This window comes from Tenrec ecaudatus, chromosome 4 (genome assembly GCF_050624435.1).
Source record: "Tenrec ecaudatus isolate mTenEca1 chromosome 4, mTenEca1.hap1, whole genome shotgun sequence".
Taxonomy (NCBI): Eukaryota; Metazoa; Chordata; class Mammalia; order Afrosoricida; family Tenrecidae; genus Tenrec; species Tenrec ecaudatus.
In genome coordinates, this window is record NC_134533.1 from 182373692 (window position 1) to 182390263 (window position 16572).

Below are 16572 nucleotides of genomic sequence, written 5' to 3' on the forward strand. Positions count from 1 at the left end.
CTGCATGGCTATCAGTGCAATGAAAATACTAAGCAATCATTAAAAAATATGTGGCAAAATAATACATAATAGCATGAGGATATGGCCCAAATATATAGTTAGGAATCAAAAGCTATGGAAATAATTGTATGCATATGTATAATATTATTTCATATCTAGTTTAAAATGTAAATAGGTACCTGCAAAAAGGGCTGTAAGATTTTTTTTAAATATCAGCAGTGATTTATCTGTTGTTGATAAGATTGCAGGTGGTGTGCAGTTTTATTAAAGTTCTGTTTTTTTTAGTGTGCATGTGTGCAGATGAGTTGAATGAAAGCCCCCTATTTTGGTAAGGCCTCCCCATCTGGTTCTGGTATCAGAGGCCGTGAGGTTTGATTTGGCCAATGAGATGCTAGCAAGTGTGACACAAGCAGAGGTTGGAAAGCAGGCGCTTGGTGCCTCCTCCATCTCCTTGAACTCATGTGATTAGGGGACGCAAGGAAGCACGTGAAGGAAAGCTGAATTGTCCCTATTTTCCCACGTGAGACTGGCCAGCCCGGCAGGAGGGCGAACCTGCATGATCAACAGAGCCTAACTTCCCCTGTACCCGCTAGGCAGGCCCATTGAGTGAGATGAGCAGAAGCCTGCGGACATTTTTCCATGCGCATTTTGCTCCTGCTGGTACCCTATGTTACTGTAGCAGGAGATAACTTATAGACCATATGTTTGTTGTATGAAGCTGAGGGTCGGACAAGGAGCTAGAAGAAATGAAAACCAACCTTAAATGGAAAAGCACGGGGATGGAAAATCTCTCTTCTTGGAGAAGACTTTTGGAGACGTTAGATTTGCTTCTTGTGTTGCTGGAGAAGAACATTGAAAGTACCACGGACTGCTAAAAGGGCAAACCCACCTGCGTTGGGAGACGTAAGGCCTGTGCTCCTTCGAGGCAAGGATGGCGAGACTTTGTCTTGCACTGTGGGCATGTGTCAGGAGAGAGCAGGCCCTGAAGAAGGGCAGCATGTCTGGTAACGTGAAAGGGTGGCGAAAAAGAGGAAGGCCCTCGATGATGAGATGGACTGGCTCAGTGGCTGCATCGATGGGCTCCCGCGCAGGAACAATCGGGAGGATGGCACGGGACCCCACCGCATTCGGTTCGGCTTTGCATAGGGCTGCTATGAGATGAAGCACATAACTACAGACCAGCAGACTAGCAGGAAGTTTCAAATCAATATAAAAACATGAACTGATGTTCTAACAGGCGGAAGGCGCTATGCTAGAGTCTGGGTGTGACATAGCTCCTACTTCTGGGAAGCCACACTGTAAACAGTGGGAATCTATTCACACACACAGTGCTTTTCCGAGACTTACCAACAATTGCATTAACTATGCTAGGGCACCAAAGAACTTTCCATTGTTGATATTGGTTGAAAATGCACTCATTTCCCCCAACATGATTCTCATATCACCCTAACAATTTTTTAAGGCTTTCTCTTGTCACCCAATGAACTTGAAGTAATGAGGTCTATAAGTTGATTTGAACAAAAAGAAAAGATATTAAGCTTTCAGGGAGGACAAAAGAAAGTATCTACCTGAACCCTTTCTGACAGCCACAGACCCCTTGCCATTGAACACTCGGCGGCTGTGGTGCATTACTCCCAGGCAGCGGAGAGTTTAATAAGCCTGTGCAGAGAATCCTAACCTTCCAACCCTGGCTGCCTGCTAGCACCCCTCAGGCGCTCGCAGTGGAAGCTGACAATCTGAGCTAACATCCGGGCGTGGATTTCCTCAGACACAGGGGCATGGGTTGGCATCGTAATGTCTGCCTGCTGTCCCTAATGTGCAAATCACAGAATGGCCTCACTGCCACCCAGCACAGCACGAACACCGTTGGGTGTTTAGTTCTAGAGGTTCTGGTGGTCAAGACTCTTCCCTGAAAAACCTAGCTCCCCCGTGGAATCCAGTGATGCTCTTTGCTCCATAAGCAAAGCTCAACTTGCCTGGCTCAGCCGTGATTCCCAGGACTCCTCCTCCCGCTTACATCTCCTACCGCCTGCACCCTGGGGCCTCACAGTTTCTGCTTTTCTCATATGGTGCTTTCTTCAGCCTCTAAGTTTCCTCCCCTCCAGTCACCTCACTCTTCTACCTGCAAAACCTGACCATGATCCACAAGTTTGTCTGACTGCAAATTTAGTGACGATAGTAAAATGACATGAGTGTGCTAGGTGCTGGGCATATGGTCTCACTCGCTTAATTATTTTGCCCAATAATTCTGTGAGGTCAGCATGATGATCACCATTGTTATCAACTCATTCCCATTTTAAAGATAAGGAACGTGGGGCTCAGAGAGGCTAAAGCAACTTAGCCACGGTCTCAGTCAATTCCATGGCAGCTGGCGATGGTAATTCACTATGACACAAGGGCTAGAAAGCATTGGTTCTAAGATTCCAGCTAATACATGCATAGGTTTCTTCCCCACAAAGTGTTTCAGCAGTTCTCTGTGATCAGGGGATGTGGCAGCAGACGGTCCTCTTAGTAACACATTTGTTAAGATGTCTTCAAAATCGAGTCCCGGGAGGTCAGCTCAGGGTATGACCATTGCTTTGGAAATTCCAAAGGGCATAATCCTGACATATTTTCTCAAACAACATGGGACAATCATAGGAGCGTATTGGGAAAAGTTTTAAGATGATTGAAAACTGCATGGGTGAGAAAATAACCAGGAAATTTGCACTTTGGAAATGGTTTCCCATCACAATACTGTGCTGCCCATTCTTCAAGGGTGGCAAGAGCTGTCCTAGGAGAATTTCATGGGAGACCTTAATCTGGCCACTCTGCCTGCTAATCTTGCCCCCCACCCCAGACTTCTCTTTGCTCCCCAAACTCAAGGAGCATTTAAAAGGAATACACTTTGAGTGAGGAGGCCAAAGTGAGGGTTTTCTTTTTGACATGGTGTGAAATAAATGGAGTAGATTTCCTCAGGGGAGACTCAGGGCTGGAACCACCACCTTCAGATGCACACAGATATGCAGGCAATGTCGAGAAACAGTAGGCTCCAATTCTGATATTTTTGTGTAGTGAAAGTTTCTGAGATTTTGTTGCAATATTCTTGTTCTTCCCCTTACACTACCAGTGCCTAGCCCAAGGTTGAAGGCGCCCTGGTGGGTAATGGGTTGCAATGTTACTAGTTGGAAATGACCATCTGTGCTGAGGGAAAAAGACAGAACTTTCTACTCCTGTGACATCTACGGCCTCAGATTAACTCAAAGGGACAGTTCTCTCTGCCTCAGAGGGTCGTGGTGAGTCTGAATTGACATGAAAGCAGTGAATATGGATATTTTGGGGGAAGAGAGAGAACCTGACATCTGGCTCACAGTATGGAATGAATATGAAGCCTCCATGAAGCTGTTCTTACAGTCAAGCTTGATTTCACTGTCTTCTGCTTTCCCATCTCCACCTACTAGTGAACACATTCGATCTCATAGACGTGCCTACAATTGCCAGACAGCCTGAGCTTTCATGGAAAACTTGTACGCAGCATTGCCGGTCATTCCAAACCTGCTTTGCTTGCAGAAAGTAAAGCTTCATCGATTGGTGACACTCCATGGCTGATAGCTACTGGTAGGGAGCAACTGGGTCATGAGTCCAAAAGGAATTGGGGGGGGAGGGTATGGACATGAGTTGGAGGCTAATTGGTCAGCCTCTGACTCTCCAGAAGTACAGGCCTGACCTCTCCCGCAAGCACCGGCCCCTACACCTCCTCTGCAGTGATTGTGCACCAGGAGGGACGGACTCACAGAGAGCAGCTATCCCAGAGGAGTGCCTGTCCCCACACTCTCTCCACATCTCCCTCGCATAGCTTGATAATGATGTACGAACAGGAAACACATGGGTTAGAGGCCAGCAACTGAACAGGAAGTGGAGAGTAGGATGGTAGTGGGCCTATGGGACATCTGAGATATGGTCTGATGTCAGCAAAAGGGGGAGGGGGGGAAATCTCAGACTAAGACCTACTGGAGTTTAAAACTCAGGTACCAATGTCATGGGACCTCTCTGTCTTTCAAAAGCAGCCAAGGGGGGCCTTGAGAGGGGAGAATTCTCCATGGACAGCTGCTGGCAGTCCAGGTTGGTAGATTTTCCCCTCTGACAGGAGTCAGCTGGGTCTGAAGGATTATGGTAGTAAAGAGTTTTGTAACCATTAACTCCTGGTCTTTGCGGTCACAAACCACCCCCACTCCCCGCCCCGCCCCGCCCCCCCCCACCCACTTTCAGACACTCTCTCCTTGAAGACCAGTCCTACTGGTGTGCTTCTTACCCTTGCTCTACTGAAGCTCCAAAGCATAGGAGCCAGTCACCATCTCATTTCTCTCCTGCCTCCTCCTTTTCTGCTGCAGATTATTGGAGACTAGAATTTAGAAAGAATCTATAGAATCTATGAAGTTCAGTTGTATGACTTGATAAAGAAGTGGAAATCCTAAGATATGTTTGCTAGCTTCCTTGCTTTTGAAAGCTGCTCTAAGTGTGGGCCTGAATTCCAACTCGCCAGGGGAGGGCACCCTGAGCTGGCCTGGGCTCAGGAGAGAAGCATTCATGCATTTCCTGGAATGCAGCCGAACCCTGCCATTACCCATCAATAAGACGACTTTCTTTCTTTTCCCTTTTTAGCTGAATGTGAAGAAAGCAAGGTGATTTAAAGCCTTTCCCAAAATTCGACAGTGAGATGTCCTTTAAAAGATAGACATTGCTCTTAACATACCCATCAGGGAGAAAATCACAATACTGCTGGTGATGGCTTCTAAAGATTAATTTCAAGAAGGAGAGAGAAGCAACTCCGATATTGAAGTCTGGTAGAGGCAGTAATACAAGAGTAAGATCATTTCAAATGTATAGCCACATTTAACCGAGTCATTATTAAATGCAATGCACTTAAACACATACTCAATTCCGTTTTAAAGGAGTAAATAAAAGATAAGTGATTTACAAAGCACTTTCACAGGAAATATCTCATTTCTTCTTCACAATGCTTTGATTTAGATATCTTCGCCGTCATTTTACATGAGGAAATGAGATGATTGTTCCAGACACCAAGCTAATAAACAGCTTATTAAGACAATATAGATTTATATAATCTAGGATAAGAGATCTGCATTAAGACAGAAATTTATTCAAATTCTGACTCTTAGATTTTCTATTAATAAGACTTAGACAAGTTAGTAAATGAAATCGGGACTCAAAGTTAGGGTTTTCATCACAATACCTTAGATACAATAGCCAAAAAGCTAAGAAAGGGATGGGGAAAGTAAATGGTGGAAATACATGCGTGCATATCTTGGCCAAATCAGACTTTCCACCATTACAGGTATTTCTATGCCCTCCACTCTGTGTAATTAAAAGAACTAAGTAAGTCCCTCCCTGAATGCTTAATATCTTCATGATATTGTAGTCATATTTTAAATATAATACTCAGGCTGGGATCTTTAGAGATGCCAAACCAGTGATGCTTGTATACATATGTGCATATACATTTATGTATATGTCGAGATTGATATTAAGATAAGGCTCACACAGTTGTAGAAGTTGGCAATTCCTATCTGGCTCGAGTCTGTGGGTCAGATGTAAGCTACAGGCTTCTCCTGACTCATGTAGCTGCCAGGGCTGATCAACAGGAAGCAGGGAGATAAGGCAGTAAGACCAGAGGGTGGGGGATGCAGGGCTGAAGGCATCCATGGTCAGCAGTCCACCGATGGCCCCTGGGAGCAGCAGGCCCTGGAACAGGAGATGACAGACCCAATGCAGGATCCAGATGCAGCAGCAGAAGTGAGCCAACTTCGGCATATTTTAAATCCATACCAACGGCCAGCCACACCTCTAATGAACCCTTCCTCACCTGAATCAAGACTGGGCCAGATGAAAGGATGACATTCCACCCTGTTCTTTCCACAACTGTTGGCTGCTTCACAGAAGAGCTCATCACAGAGTTGACTCTGCCCTGCTACATCATATCCAGGGAAAGTCCTGGCATAAAACCTATCACAGCTATCTAAACATACAGTGCCTTCCTAACAAAGTAATAGGAGTTTGCAATTAAACTCATCACAGCTGACTGTGACAAGACTGGGTTGAGCTTCAGCAGGTGGAAGGTCAGTCTGGGCCACATTCAGGCAGCATTGAACTGATCACTGGGCTCAGGCCAGCACTCTGAGTTCAACTCAGGAGGAAGAAGCATCTTGGTAGTAATATGTCCCTAATTCACAATAAAAAAAGTTTTAAAAATGAGACCAAGAGGGAAATTATTATCTATTATTCTAATGTAACTTGATTTTATCAAATTCAATAAATAACTCTGAATAAAAGCACTTCTCAGATCAGCTCAGACTCATGAATACCATCAATCATTTCCACTGTGTAGACTTAGATTCTAGGCTGATTTACAAAGCTTACCATAGTGCTTAGGTCTATCCATCCTAGGTGGACAGATTGAACTCTATCCTGTCATTATCCACTGCAGAACAACTGAGTTCAATGCTATAGACATACACAGATTTTGCAAGTACTAGAAGCATACCTCCTATTAATCCAATATGGGAAGTAACTCTATTTGATAGGGAGTAACCTATTTGAACAGTGTGTCTCTAATAAAGATAGAGGTAACCTTCTCACTAGTAAGAATCCATTTAAAAATTAAGCTTCAAGCATGCAGTCAATAAGACAGGACAGTCTGGAATATGAAGAAAAAGAGCTGGCTTTGGTACAAAAACTTTCCATAGTCTACAGATGTAAACTTGGGGTGCAAGTCACCCAGGTTGTAGGTGGGAGTACCAGGCTTTTGTTTTATGTTAACTATGTAGTATATTTACCAAGGGAGGATTATTCGGCCAGCCACGGTTCTCCATTGTGAGCTCTGAGACATTGGTCAACTGCTCCTTCATCCCTATGCCTGGGACACCCTACATCTCAAAAGCCTAGTATGTGCACATGGATAAAGGGTCCCCAGAGACTACTGCAGACAAAGTTAACCCAGATGTTGGTTCACAGAATAATTTTTGAGCTACTGATGTGCCCAAAACATTTCAGTGGAAACCCTAAACTTAGACCAACACAGAGATGGCTTTGAACTGGAAACTTAAGTGTCTGGCCTATGACTTTGAATCTGACTTTGGTGAGCACTGGCTGTTGCACCCAGAAGAGTTCACGTTAAATTATCTCATTGATTCACTAGAAATTTTTATTTAATAGTTGATTTTAAGCAGTACACCCCCCCCCAAATGCCACAACTAGGATAAATGAATTCTTGAGACATCTTATGAATACAGAATCATATTGGAAAAGAGAGGAAGGGTCAAGTGGTTTGAAATGCTATAACTGGAGGTCACGTAACCTGTTCAAGAAAATAATGTGCTAAATAAATACAGCTGTGAAGAAAAGAAGAGGCTTTAACCTTCAATGTTTTATGATATTTGGAATTTAAATATGACATGTTGTGATCCTTAGTCTCACTGGTTCTCAGAATGGTACTGAAATTCAGACTTTTTCGAAGCAAGCAAAACCTAGAAACTCTGCAGGACTTGTTTTGACCCCCAACTTGATTTCGCCCCAGGCTTCTAATCTTGATGTATTCCCACCTCAGTATGCAGCATTGTGAACACCAGAAACCTGACACAGACAGTCCTTATTCCTCCCTCCTAAAGCCCATCTCCATTTCCTAATAATCCCCTGAAGCTAACATTCCTCAAATCTGTCCACTTTGCTTCACCACTCAAATCCAAACTCACTGCCACAAAGTTGATTCCCACTTACAGTGACCCTACAGAACAGGGGCAGCGCTGCCCCTGTGAGTTACCGAGGCTGTAACTTTTTTTAAAAATCATTTTATTAGGGGCTCATACAACTCTTATCACAATCCATACATACATCAGTTGTGTCAAGCACATCTGTGCCTTCATTGCCTTCATCATTCTCAAAACATTTGCTCTTCATTTAAGCCCCTGGCATCAGCTCATTTTTCCCCTTCCCTCCCTGTTCTCCCCTCCCTCATGAACCCTTGATAATTTATAAATTATTATTTTGTCCTATCTTACACTGTCCTATGTCTCCCTTCACCCACTATTATGTTGTCTGTCCCCCAGGGAGAAGGTTATATGTAGATCCTTGTAATTGGTTCTCCCTTCCTACCCCACCCTCCCTCCACTCTCTCGGTATTGCCACTCTCAGCATTGGTCCTTTAAGGGGTCATCTGTCCCAGATTCCCTGTGTTTCCAGTTCCTATCTGTACTAGTGTACATCCTGTGGTCTAGTCAGATCTATAATGTAAAATTTGGATCATGATAGTGGGGGGAGAGGAAGCTTTTAGGAATTAGAGGAAAGTTATCTGTTTCATCATTGCTACACTGCACCCTGACTGGTTCGTCTCCTCCCCACGACCCTTCCATAAGGGGGTGTCCAATTGCCTACAGATGGGCTTTGGGTCTCCACTCTGTACTCTCCCTTATTCACAATGATATGATTTTTTGTTCTGATGATGCCTGATACCTGATCCCTTTGACACAACGTGATCACACAAGCTGGTGTGCTTCTTCCATCTGGGCTCTTTTGCTTCTGAGCTAGATGGCCACTTGTTTACCTTCAGGCCTTTAAGACCCCAGATGCTATATCTTTTGATAGCTGAGCACCATCAGCTTTCTGCACCACATTTGCTTATGCACCTGTTTTGTCTTCAGCGATTATGTCAGGAAAGTGAGCATCATGTAATGTCAGTTTAATAGAACAAAGTATTCTTGCATTGAGGGAGTACTCGAGTGGAGGCCCAATGTCCATCTGTTACCTTAATACTAAACCTATACATATATGTGCATAGATCTATTTTCACATCCTCAACTTTCTATGGGAGTAGAGAGCCTTGACTTTCTCCCTCGCGGAGCAGCTGGTGGTTTCAAACTGTTGACCATGCAGTTGGCACCACTATAATTCATAATTTCTCAGCAGAATTCCTGAAATTCTCCTAGCAGGTCCTTTTGCCCGCTGTGGTACTCCCTCTCACCGCATTCTGTTCACTGCTGCATGTAGAACCTTTGTGAAATGTAAAACAGATTCCACTGCTGAACACTCTTTTAGCCCCTAAAGTGTTCAGGGTAAACCATAACTCCTGATCTGCTCTCATCATGACTGGTCATTTCATCTATCCCCAGATCCCACATGCTCTCTTGCTTGTGCTTTTACCAGCTTTGCTCTTGCATTTAGGTGCCTGCCTTCAGGTCCTTCTCCAGCCTCCCTGGGAGGAGAGCACGTTTTTGGTGTGCACTGAAGATCTTGGAGGAGGCCCGCTGCAGCCGTTCAGGGCAGCCCCTAAGAAATGGAATCTCAGGAAGGGGGGAAGGGAGTGATGCTGCATGAGGGGACTCTGCTCTGTATTATCTTGTTGGCGCTCCTTTGTAGTAAATAAGCATACCTGCCTTTCCACTTTGATCTCTGGAGATACTGATCCAGGGGGCAAAATTCAGGATTCTGTTTTTCCCAAATTCCTGGAGATGGTGTTACTTGTCTTTGAGACATTCACCATTTTGGAATTTTTAGAAAAGCTCCAACTTTAGCATACAACCATGTTTCAATTTTTCCATTTATTTGGTAGCAGTTGAATTCCACTACAAATACACATTCTTTCTATGTATGTTAGATCTGAATTATCCCTAAGAATTAAAGACTCTGGCAACTGTTTTTATCCTTAACAACACTAGAATCAAAGTCCTAAGTAATTGTTGTAAAGTGTGTGTTTATATAATCAACTCCATAAAGCTTTTGAAAATGAAGGCAAATAAGGAAGATAATCTGAAAATACAAATATACATCAAGGTTTTAAAAATTCGAAATTCTTAACACTAACTTAAAATCCCACTTGATGGCTGTTAAAACTCAGCATTCTCAAAACACAAAGCTATTACAATTATCAACTCTTGTATAGTGTGTACTGTTTGGCCAAGCATTTTCAAGCTTTTGACTTCTAGAACATACAAATATGTAAATATTTTCATAACAAACTTTGGAAATTGATGTAATTCCCTAAAATTCAGACATCAAATCGTCTATTTCTTTAAACTTGTTTGTGATGCTCTCAATACATTCTCCAGTTTGTAACTTTATTCCATCAATTACAAGATAGTCCTCTTCACAGTCATTCTCAGATGGACTGCCTGAAGGAGCTTCAGAGCTGCCTTGAGATAACTGTAAATACAACCATATCATTCATTAGAACCACATCAAATTTACTTTAAAGCCAGTTCTAATTATACAAACAAAATCATCAGAAATGCCTCAAGGCACAGGAGTTACTGCCTAAAGTTTCTTTCTCTAAGGGCGTTCAAGTAATCACCCCCCTTATATAGTGTAGAAGTGCATTTATTCAAGACTAGCTTATCATTTAGATTTTATCCCTTAATTTTAATGTTACACTTTGGTAAAACATGATTATTTTAATTCAGTGTTGGTTTTCTATGTTGCTTTATGTTTTCAAATTGAAACTATTATTATAGACTACAACTTAGAGCTGTTTAGGAACTTTTTCTGTTGTCACTGTCTGTATAAACAATTGCATTTTTATTTGTGAATAGTGAGAGTTTTCTCTCATTTAATGGGGAAGGATACTGATAAAAATATTGCACATATACATACAATGTATCATTTCAAAAGTCATTAAAGGCAGGGTTAACTGCTTATGCAAAGGGAAAAAGATATATCAAGGGAAAAAGATATATCTGCAGTTTATATAAGCACTTTTATATATAAAAGATGTTCTTTTAAACATAACTTTTATTTAACAAATGCTATCTTATTTGCATATGGATTCTCTAATTTATAAATTATTCAGGTAGATATATACAAATCTGAACTTTATTTCCTCACCTTGCTTGCAAAGTCCGGGCATGTGCACAGCGCTAGTATGAGCTAGAAGATTATAATTAGAAAGGTGCCTCTATGGAGGAAAATCATCTCATAAAGCATTGCAATGACAAACAGAAATGAGTTTTGATTATCCATGTGTGCGTGAATTTTTCCATATTGCTGCTCTCATCCATTGGTGTACATGTTTGAGAGTAATCATATTGAAACCTCACAGGTGAAATGAACAGTGAAAACATCAAATTTACAACTTTGAAAATAGCTCAAACAATAACTGCTCAGAGAGTAAGCATGCTCATGACTTTAAAATTGCCAGGTGTCTCTGTCTGGCTTATCAGAAGCCATTTTCCCCCTAAGAACAAAACACCTCTCACTTTCTAAGTGACTTTACCTTTGGAAGCTGTGTGAATGAATTCATCTGATTCACTCCCCCAGTCCCCACACACTTCTCCCACCTTCAAAACACACACACACACACACACACCCTCTTTCCCTCCCTCCCTCACACACTTCTCCCACCTTCAACACACACACACACACACACACACACACACACACACACACCCCACCCCACCCTTTCCCTCCCTCCCTCCCCAAGGAAAGAGAGAATAAATGACCGGGGGTTGGGGTCTGTTGGGGCATCACTTTTTAATTTTCAAACTGGAAAGCGGTCCGACTCAATGTCATTTGCTTCATTGTTACTCTCCCAGCCAGGCACTCAAGGATCCCGACTCTGGCATGAAGGCAGCTCTCTGTGTGGAGAGTGGTTGAGGAACCAGCCAGCAGGAAGCACTCACCTGCCTGGCAGCCAGGTAAAGTGGTTAATTTTTACAATCCGTAAATGCCTTTTGAAAGCATGAAATAATGTAAGAATCTGAAACCCAATTCAAACCCCTGCTATTAAAACTATGTATTTTACCTTAAGAAGTAAAAAATCAGATGTAAGTAATTTTCTATTCTATCAGCTTACTAATTATAATGGCAAAATAGAAGGCAATTCTGTGGCTGTAAAAACTCCAGGACATCACTCTAAAAATCACCCTGGATGTATTTTTGAAAAGACAAACTATACAGACTGAAAATATATTTCACAAAAGCACATGGTGTTCAAACAAAACACATATTTTCTAGAAAGAAATTTCTGCATTAATTATATGTATAGAAGATATATGCCACTAACCTATTGCTCTTGCTCTACAAAAGGTAAAATCCATATACAAAAACAAGTCTTGAAAAAAGAAAGTCTAATTTTTAAAAAATCATATTTAAAACCCATGCCAATTCAGGTAAAAACCATGATTGCTGGTGTTGACTATTAAAGATATTGTGTCTTTCAACTCAATAGGAGTTTTCAACATTAATTTTATTTTCTTTCTACACGTGTATCTCAAAGGAAATTCTATATATTTCTGGCATTTCAAACTCAATTAAGGAGGTGCTTAAGATTCAGCTTTCTTCTTGCTGAAGTTCTGAACAAAACCTTGCAGTTGGGTAGCTGTCAGCGTGCATAAAGCACCTTGTTCATTTACAAATCCATGTTTTCTCCATCTGAGAACAGAAAGACTTGAGGATGTGGAAATAAGAGAGGAAGCTAGAAAATCTTAGCACTTAACTCTATGGACTGCATTGCTAATTCCCATCTACAATCACAGCTAATTTATCAGTTACTATACAAAGCATTTACTTCATCTCAAAGAACCCTCTAAGGCAAGTGCTAAGCAACTTCACCAAGTTAGACAGCTCTGAAGTGGCAGGAGCAGGATTGCGACACAGGCATTGGGAATCAGAGTCAGTGCTTCTAACCACTGTGGCCTCTTGTCTCCAAGCACCTTTTTTCTCCAAATGATGGAAAGGAAGACTCAGGCAGGAGGGGCAGGGAGGCAGGGAGAAGGAAAGAGAGATACCTTAAAGATACACAAGTCCTCCCTGGTGTTTTTACCTCTTAATTATTTAAGCAACAGCTGTACCTCTTCCGGGCAGTGTCTGCCTTCTGACTTATTTTCAGTCCACACACCTCACTGCTACTCTGGGTTAATGACCACCTCCCCTGGCCATGCATCACAAACTCACATTTTATTTGCAGAGACACGGAGCTGATGGGCCAAGTGGTATTAATTTTCAAATGTAAAATTTGTGTTGTCATATATAAGCATGAAATAAAACAGGCACAGATGGCCTTTCTGGATCCAGCATAGTTGGCCACACACACACAAAAGATAAATCTAGATAAGAATGGTTAAATGATACAACTTATTTCAACTGAAAATTCTACCTCCAGTATTTTATATTTGAGTTTTTTGGCGAGAGGTACCCTGGTGCACGGTGCATGCGCACTCCATGTGGAGGGTAACATCTGTGTTGTTGTTGTTGTTAGTTGTCATCCTACCCAAACCACTGCCATCCCATCAACTGATAGTGACCCTACAGGATGGAGTAGCACTGCTCCATAGGGTTTCTGAGGCAATAAATCTTTACAGGAGAAGACAGCCTCACCTTTCTTCCGCAGAGAGGCTGGTGGTTGAACTGCCATCTTTCGGTTAGCAGCCCAGTGCTCAAACCACTGTGCCCCCAGGGCTTCTGAGATGCCATCCATTCCATTACAATTCACGAGTGCAGATGGGATAGTTTCCAAGACCCTCCGTAGACTTTCAGAGGCAGGTCTACAGGTGTGGTAATCAGGAGACCTTTCTCTGAACAGCACAGCACTTGGTCAGTTTCCTCACCCAAGGGCGACTGTAGGTGGCACCAAGCATTGCACAGGGCAGCTATTCCATCAGAATCCTTTCGCCTGGCAGATTTGCAGCAGGGTTAAGGTCTCTCTCTTGGGATCTTCTCATTTCAATGCGTCCCCTCCCTACCCACCATCTTCATTCCAATCCCAAAGATCTGAAATTTTAAAAAAAGAGCTCTTCTGCTAAAACACAGATCTTTAAAAAATTTCCAGACAGAGAGAGATATTCTGATTTCTCAACAAGTTACTAGTCTATTATTCACTGTATGGGAATCAAGGCCCAAATTTCAGAAGTGAAAAATGTTTTCCATGTAATTAAAAAGCACCACCAGGAACAATTTTGCCGTTAGAGGGTTTTAAATTGCTATAGAGGCCTGGCGGAAAGTGTCGGTCATACCTTTTCTCCTGGATTTGTTTCTCCTCCGTGATCTTCTTCACGCTCCCCTGGGCCCACAGTGGGCAGCAGTGCTTCCTGCAGCATTTGCTCCAGGTCTTTGAGTAAAACTTCTGCCTCAGCGACAACTAAGGAGCACAAAAGTAGTATAATAAAAAGCTACAGCTTAATTAATTCAGAGTAATTCATAATATTAACCACCTAGAAAGAGAAACTTCTTTACACATCACGAGACCAAAAATACGTATTTCCTATGATTTTTACATCTAGATGCTGTTTGATACAAAGCTATTATGAATTTTTAGGAATCTGTTATAATTCTTCCTTGAAAAATGTTACATACTTATTATGTGTAGACCATAAAGTATCTTTGAAACCTCAAAAACTCAAAATATTTTATTGATATAGAAGGGCCAGGGTCACTATGTGGGACTGAATTAAGTCTCCTTTCCACCAAAGCTATGTTGTAGCATCTGGTAGCTGACTGGACACAGTTTGAAGATGTGGTCAGTTAAGAGCGCATGCAGTCATATTGCAGTAGGGTGGACCCTGATCCAATCTGAGTGACGGCCTTGTAGAAGAAAAGACCATGGTCCGCAAGATGGGACTCTGGGACACAGGCCTTGGGACAAGAGAGTTAAGCTGCAGCGCATAGGCAATGAGAAGCTTGGAGTAACAAGAAAGTAGCTTCCCTATCAGTGGTTCTCAACCTGTGGGTCACGACCCCATTGGGGGTCAAATGACCCTTTCACAGGGCTCACCCGATTCATCACAGTAGCAAAATGATAGTCATGAAGTAGCAACGAAAATAATGTTATGGTTGGGGGTCACCACAACATGAGGAACTGTATGAAAGGGTCGCAGCATTAGGAAGGTTGAGAACTAGAGCCTTAAGAAGGGTCATAGCCCTGCCAGCATCCTGCATGGAGACAACTAACTTCCAGAACGGTGAGACAATACATTTCTTTACGTTTCCTGATGTATGGTATGTTGTTGTGTTAGCCCCAGGAAACTAATACAGACACCAAAGTGTTATTTATAGACTAAGGCTTGACAACCCTTTCCTGTAAAGGGCCAGGAAGTAAATATTTCAGGTTTTATAGGCCAGATGGTCTCTGTCACAACTACTTAATTCTGCTGTTACTGAACAAACCATGGCTGTGTACATAAACAAATGATCATGGTTATGTTCCAATAAAACTTTATTTATGAAAAGGGTGGCCTATGGGCTAGTTTGCCAATTCTTATTATAAACTGTTATAGCTACTGGTGAAAAGAGGAAGCTGCATAGCTAAGTAGCTAGACTGAACAAAGTCATGTTCATTTTTTAATCCAAATATGGACATATCTTAATTGAAAATCTTATATTAAAAAAGCAATGTTACAGAAGGTTGTTTTGTATTACTGTGACATAAATATATACATAGGCAAAAATCTAGCAATTAATTTAAATAAAAATTATCCTTTACCAAAATAAATGAACAAAATCCTACTTTAATTCTATAGATTCAGCTACTGATTACAAGAAGTCTCAAAATTCCTATTTGTAATGGAACAAACAAATACTCAGTTGATATAGGGCCTCACTAAAGTAAAAGTCAAGGAAAAGACGCCCCATGCAGTCTGCTGCCCTAGACCTGGGAGACAGATGGAGCACCTGAGAAATCCTTCCAAAGGCAACATGACTTGGAGGGAAAGGCTATGAGGGCATGCCCTTTTATCTTCCATTCTGGTTACCAAACTCTGACGATCTCGCATTGTCTGTGTTCATTGGCAGGTCACCAAAAGTCATGCTAGGTAGAGAAGCTGAATGTTCATGGAACACGAAAACACTCTAACATCAGACACATGTTAGAGCTACAATATTACTGACGAATATGTCAGCATTTTTCCAGCAATTATATGATTTTTTAGTCATTGTTGGATATACTTTAAAGTGAGTGATTAATGATTTTTAGGAAGAATGCATATGATACACACACATCCCTATGTGTGTGTGTATACATCCAGAGATAAACATTTACACACATTCCTATAGCTTAACCAAGTCATAGGGGAAAATTGAACTATAAATGAGAAAGAGTTCCTATGCTGTTTCCTTTCTTCCATTGCAAGTGTCCATATTATTAATAATCCTTTTGTTGATAATTTTCTTTCAGATATTACTTATAAGAAAAAAATTCTGTCTAAAATTTAAACTAAATAGTAGTGTTGAATAATGTACTAAATAGGAATACTATTTACTGTTAAGTCACCAGAGGTTATGAAACAGATCTTTTTTTAATTGTCATTATAGAACTGGAAAAATAATTTTTAGTTTACAGTTTTCACATTATAGTTATGGCTACAAAAATAATTTTCCATCTTTGTATTGCTTGCTCTAAGCTGTTCTATATAGTCAGTCTACAAATATTTATTTTGTGCCTACTAAGGGCAAGGGACTAAAGAAATAAGCACATAGTAACAAATCTTTCTGACCATGGTTTATTCGCAGTCAATTTTAGGTTTTCTCTAGGAAAAATTCATTTCAAAATAAGAAGCTTCTGATAACCCTTTACATACCTTAGAACCATTTGCTATG

At 41.6% G+C, this 16572-nt stretch overlaps 1 protein-coding gene across 2 annotated transcripts in view; it reads right to left on the reverse strand.

Moving 5' to 3' along the window:
• Nucleotides 1–8007: 8007 nt before the first annotated feature.
• The window catches only part of ZCWPW2 (zinc finger CW-type and PWWP domain containing 2), a 149775-nt gene continuing 141210 nt past the window's right edge, over nt 8008–16572 (reverse strand). For both annotated transcript variants that reach the window (XM_075548940.1, XM_075548941.1), the window contains 2 exons: nt 13995–14119; nt 8008–10191 (listed from right to left, as the gene is read on the reverse strand). In XM_075548940.1, coding sequence (XP_075405055.1) covers nt 10030–10191; nt 13995–14119 — 287 coding nt within the window. In that variant the 3' untranslated portion in view covers nt 8008–10029. The remainder of the gene's footprint in view (nt 10192–13994; nt 14120–16572) is intronic.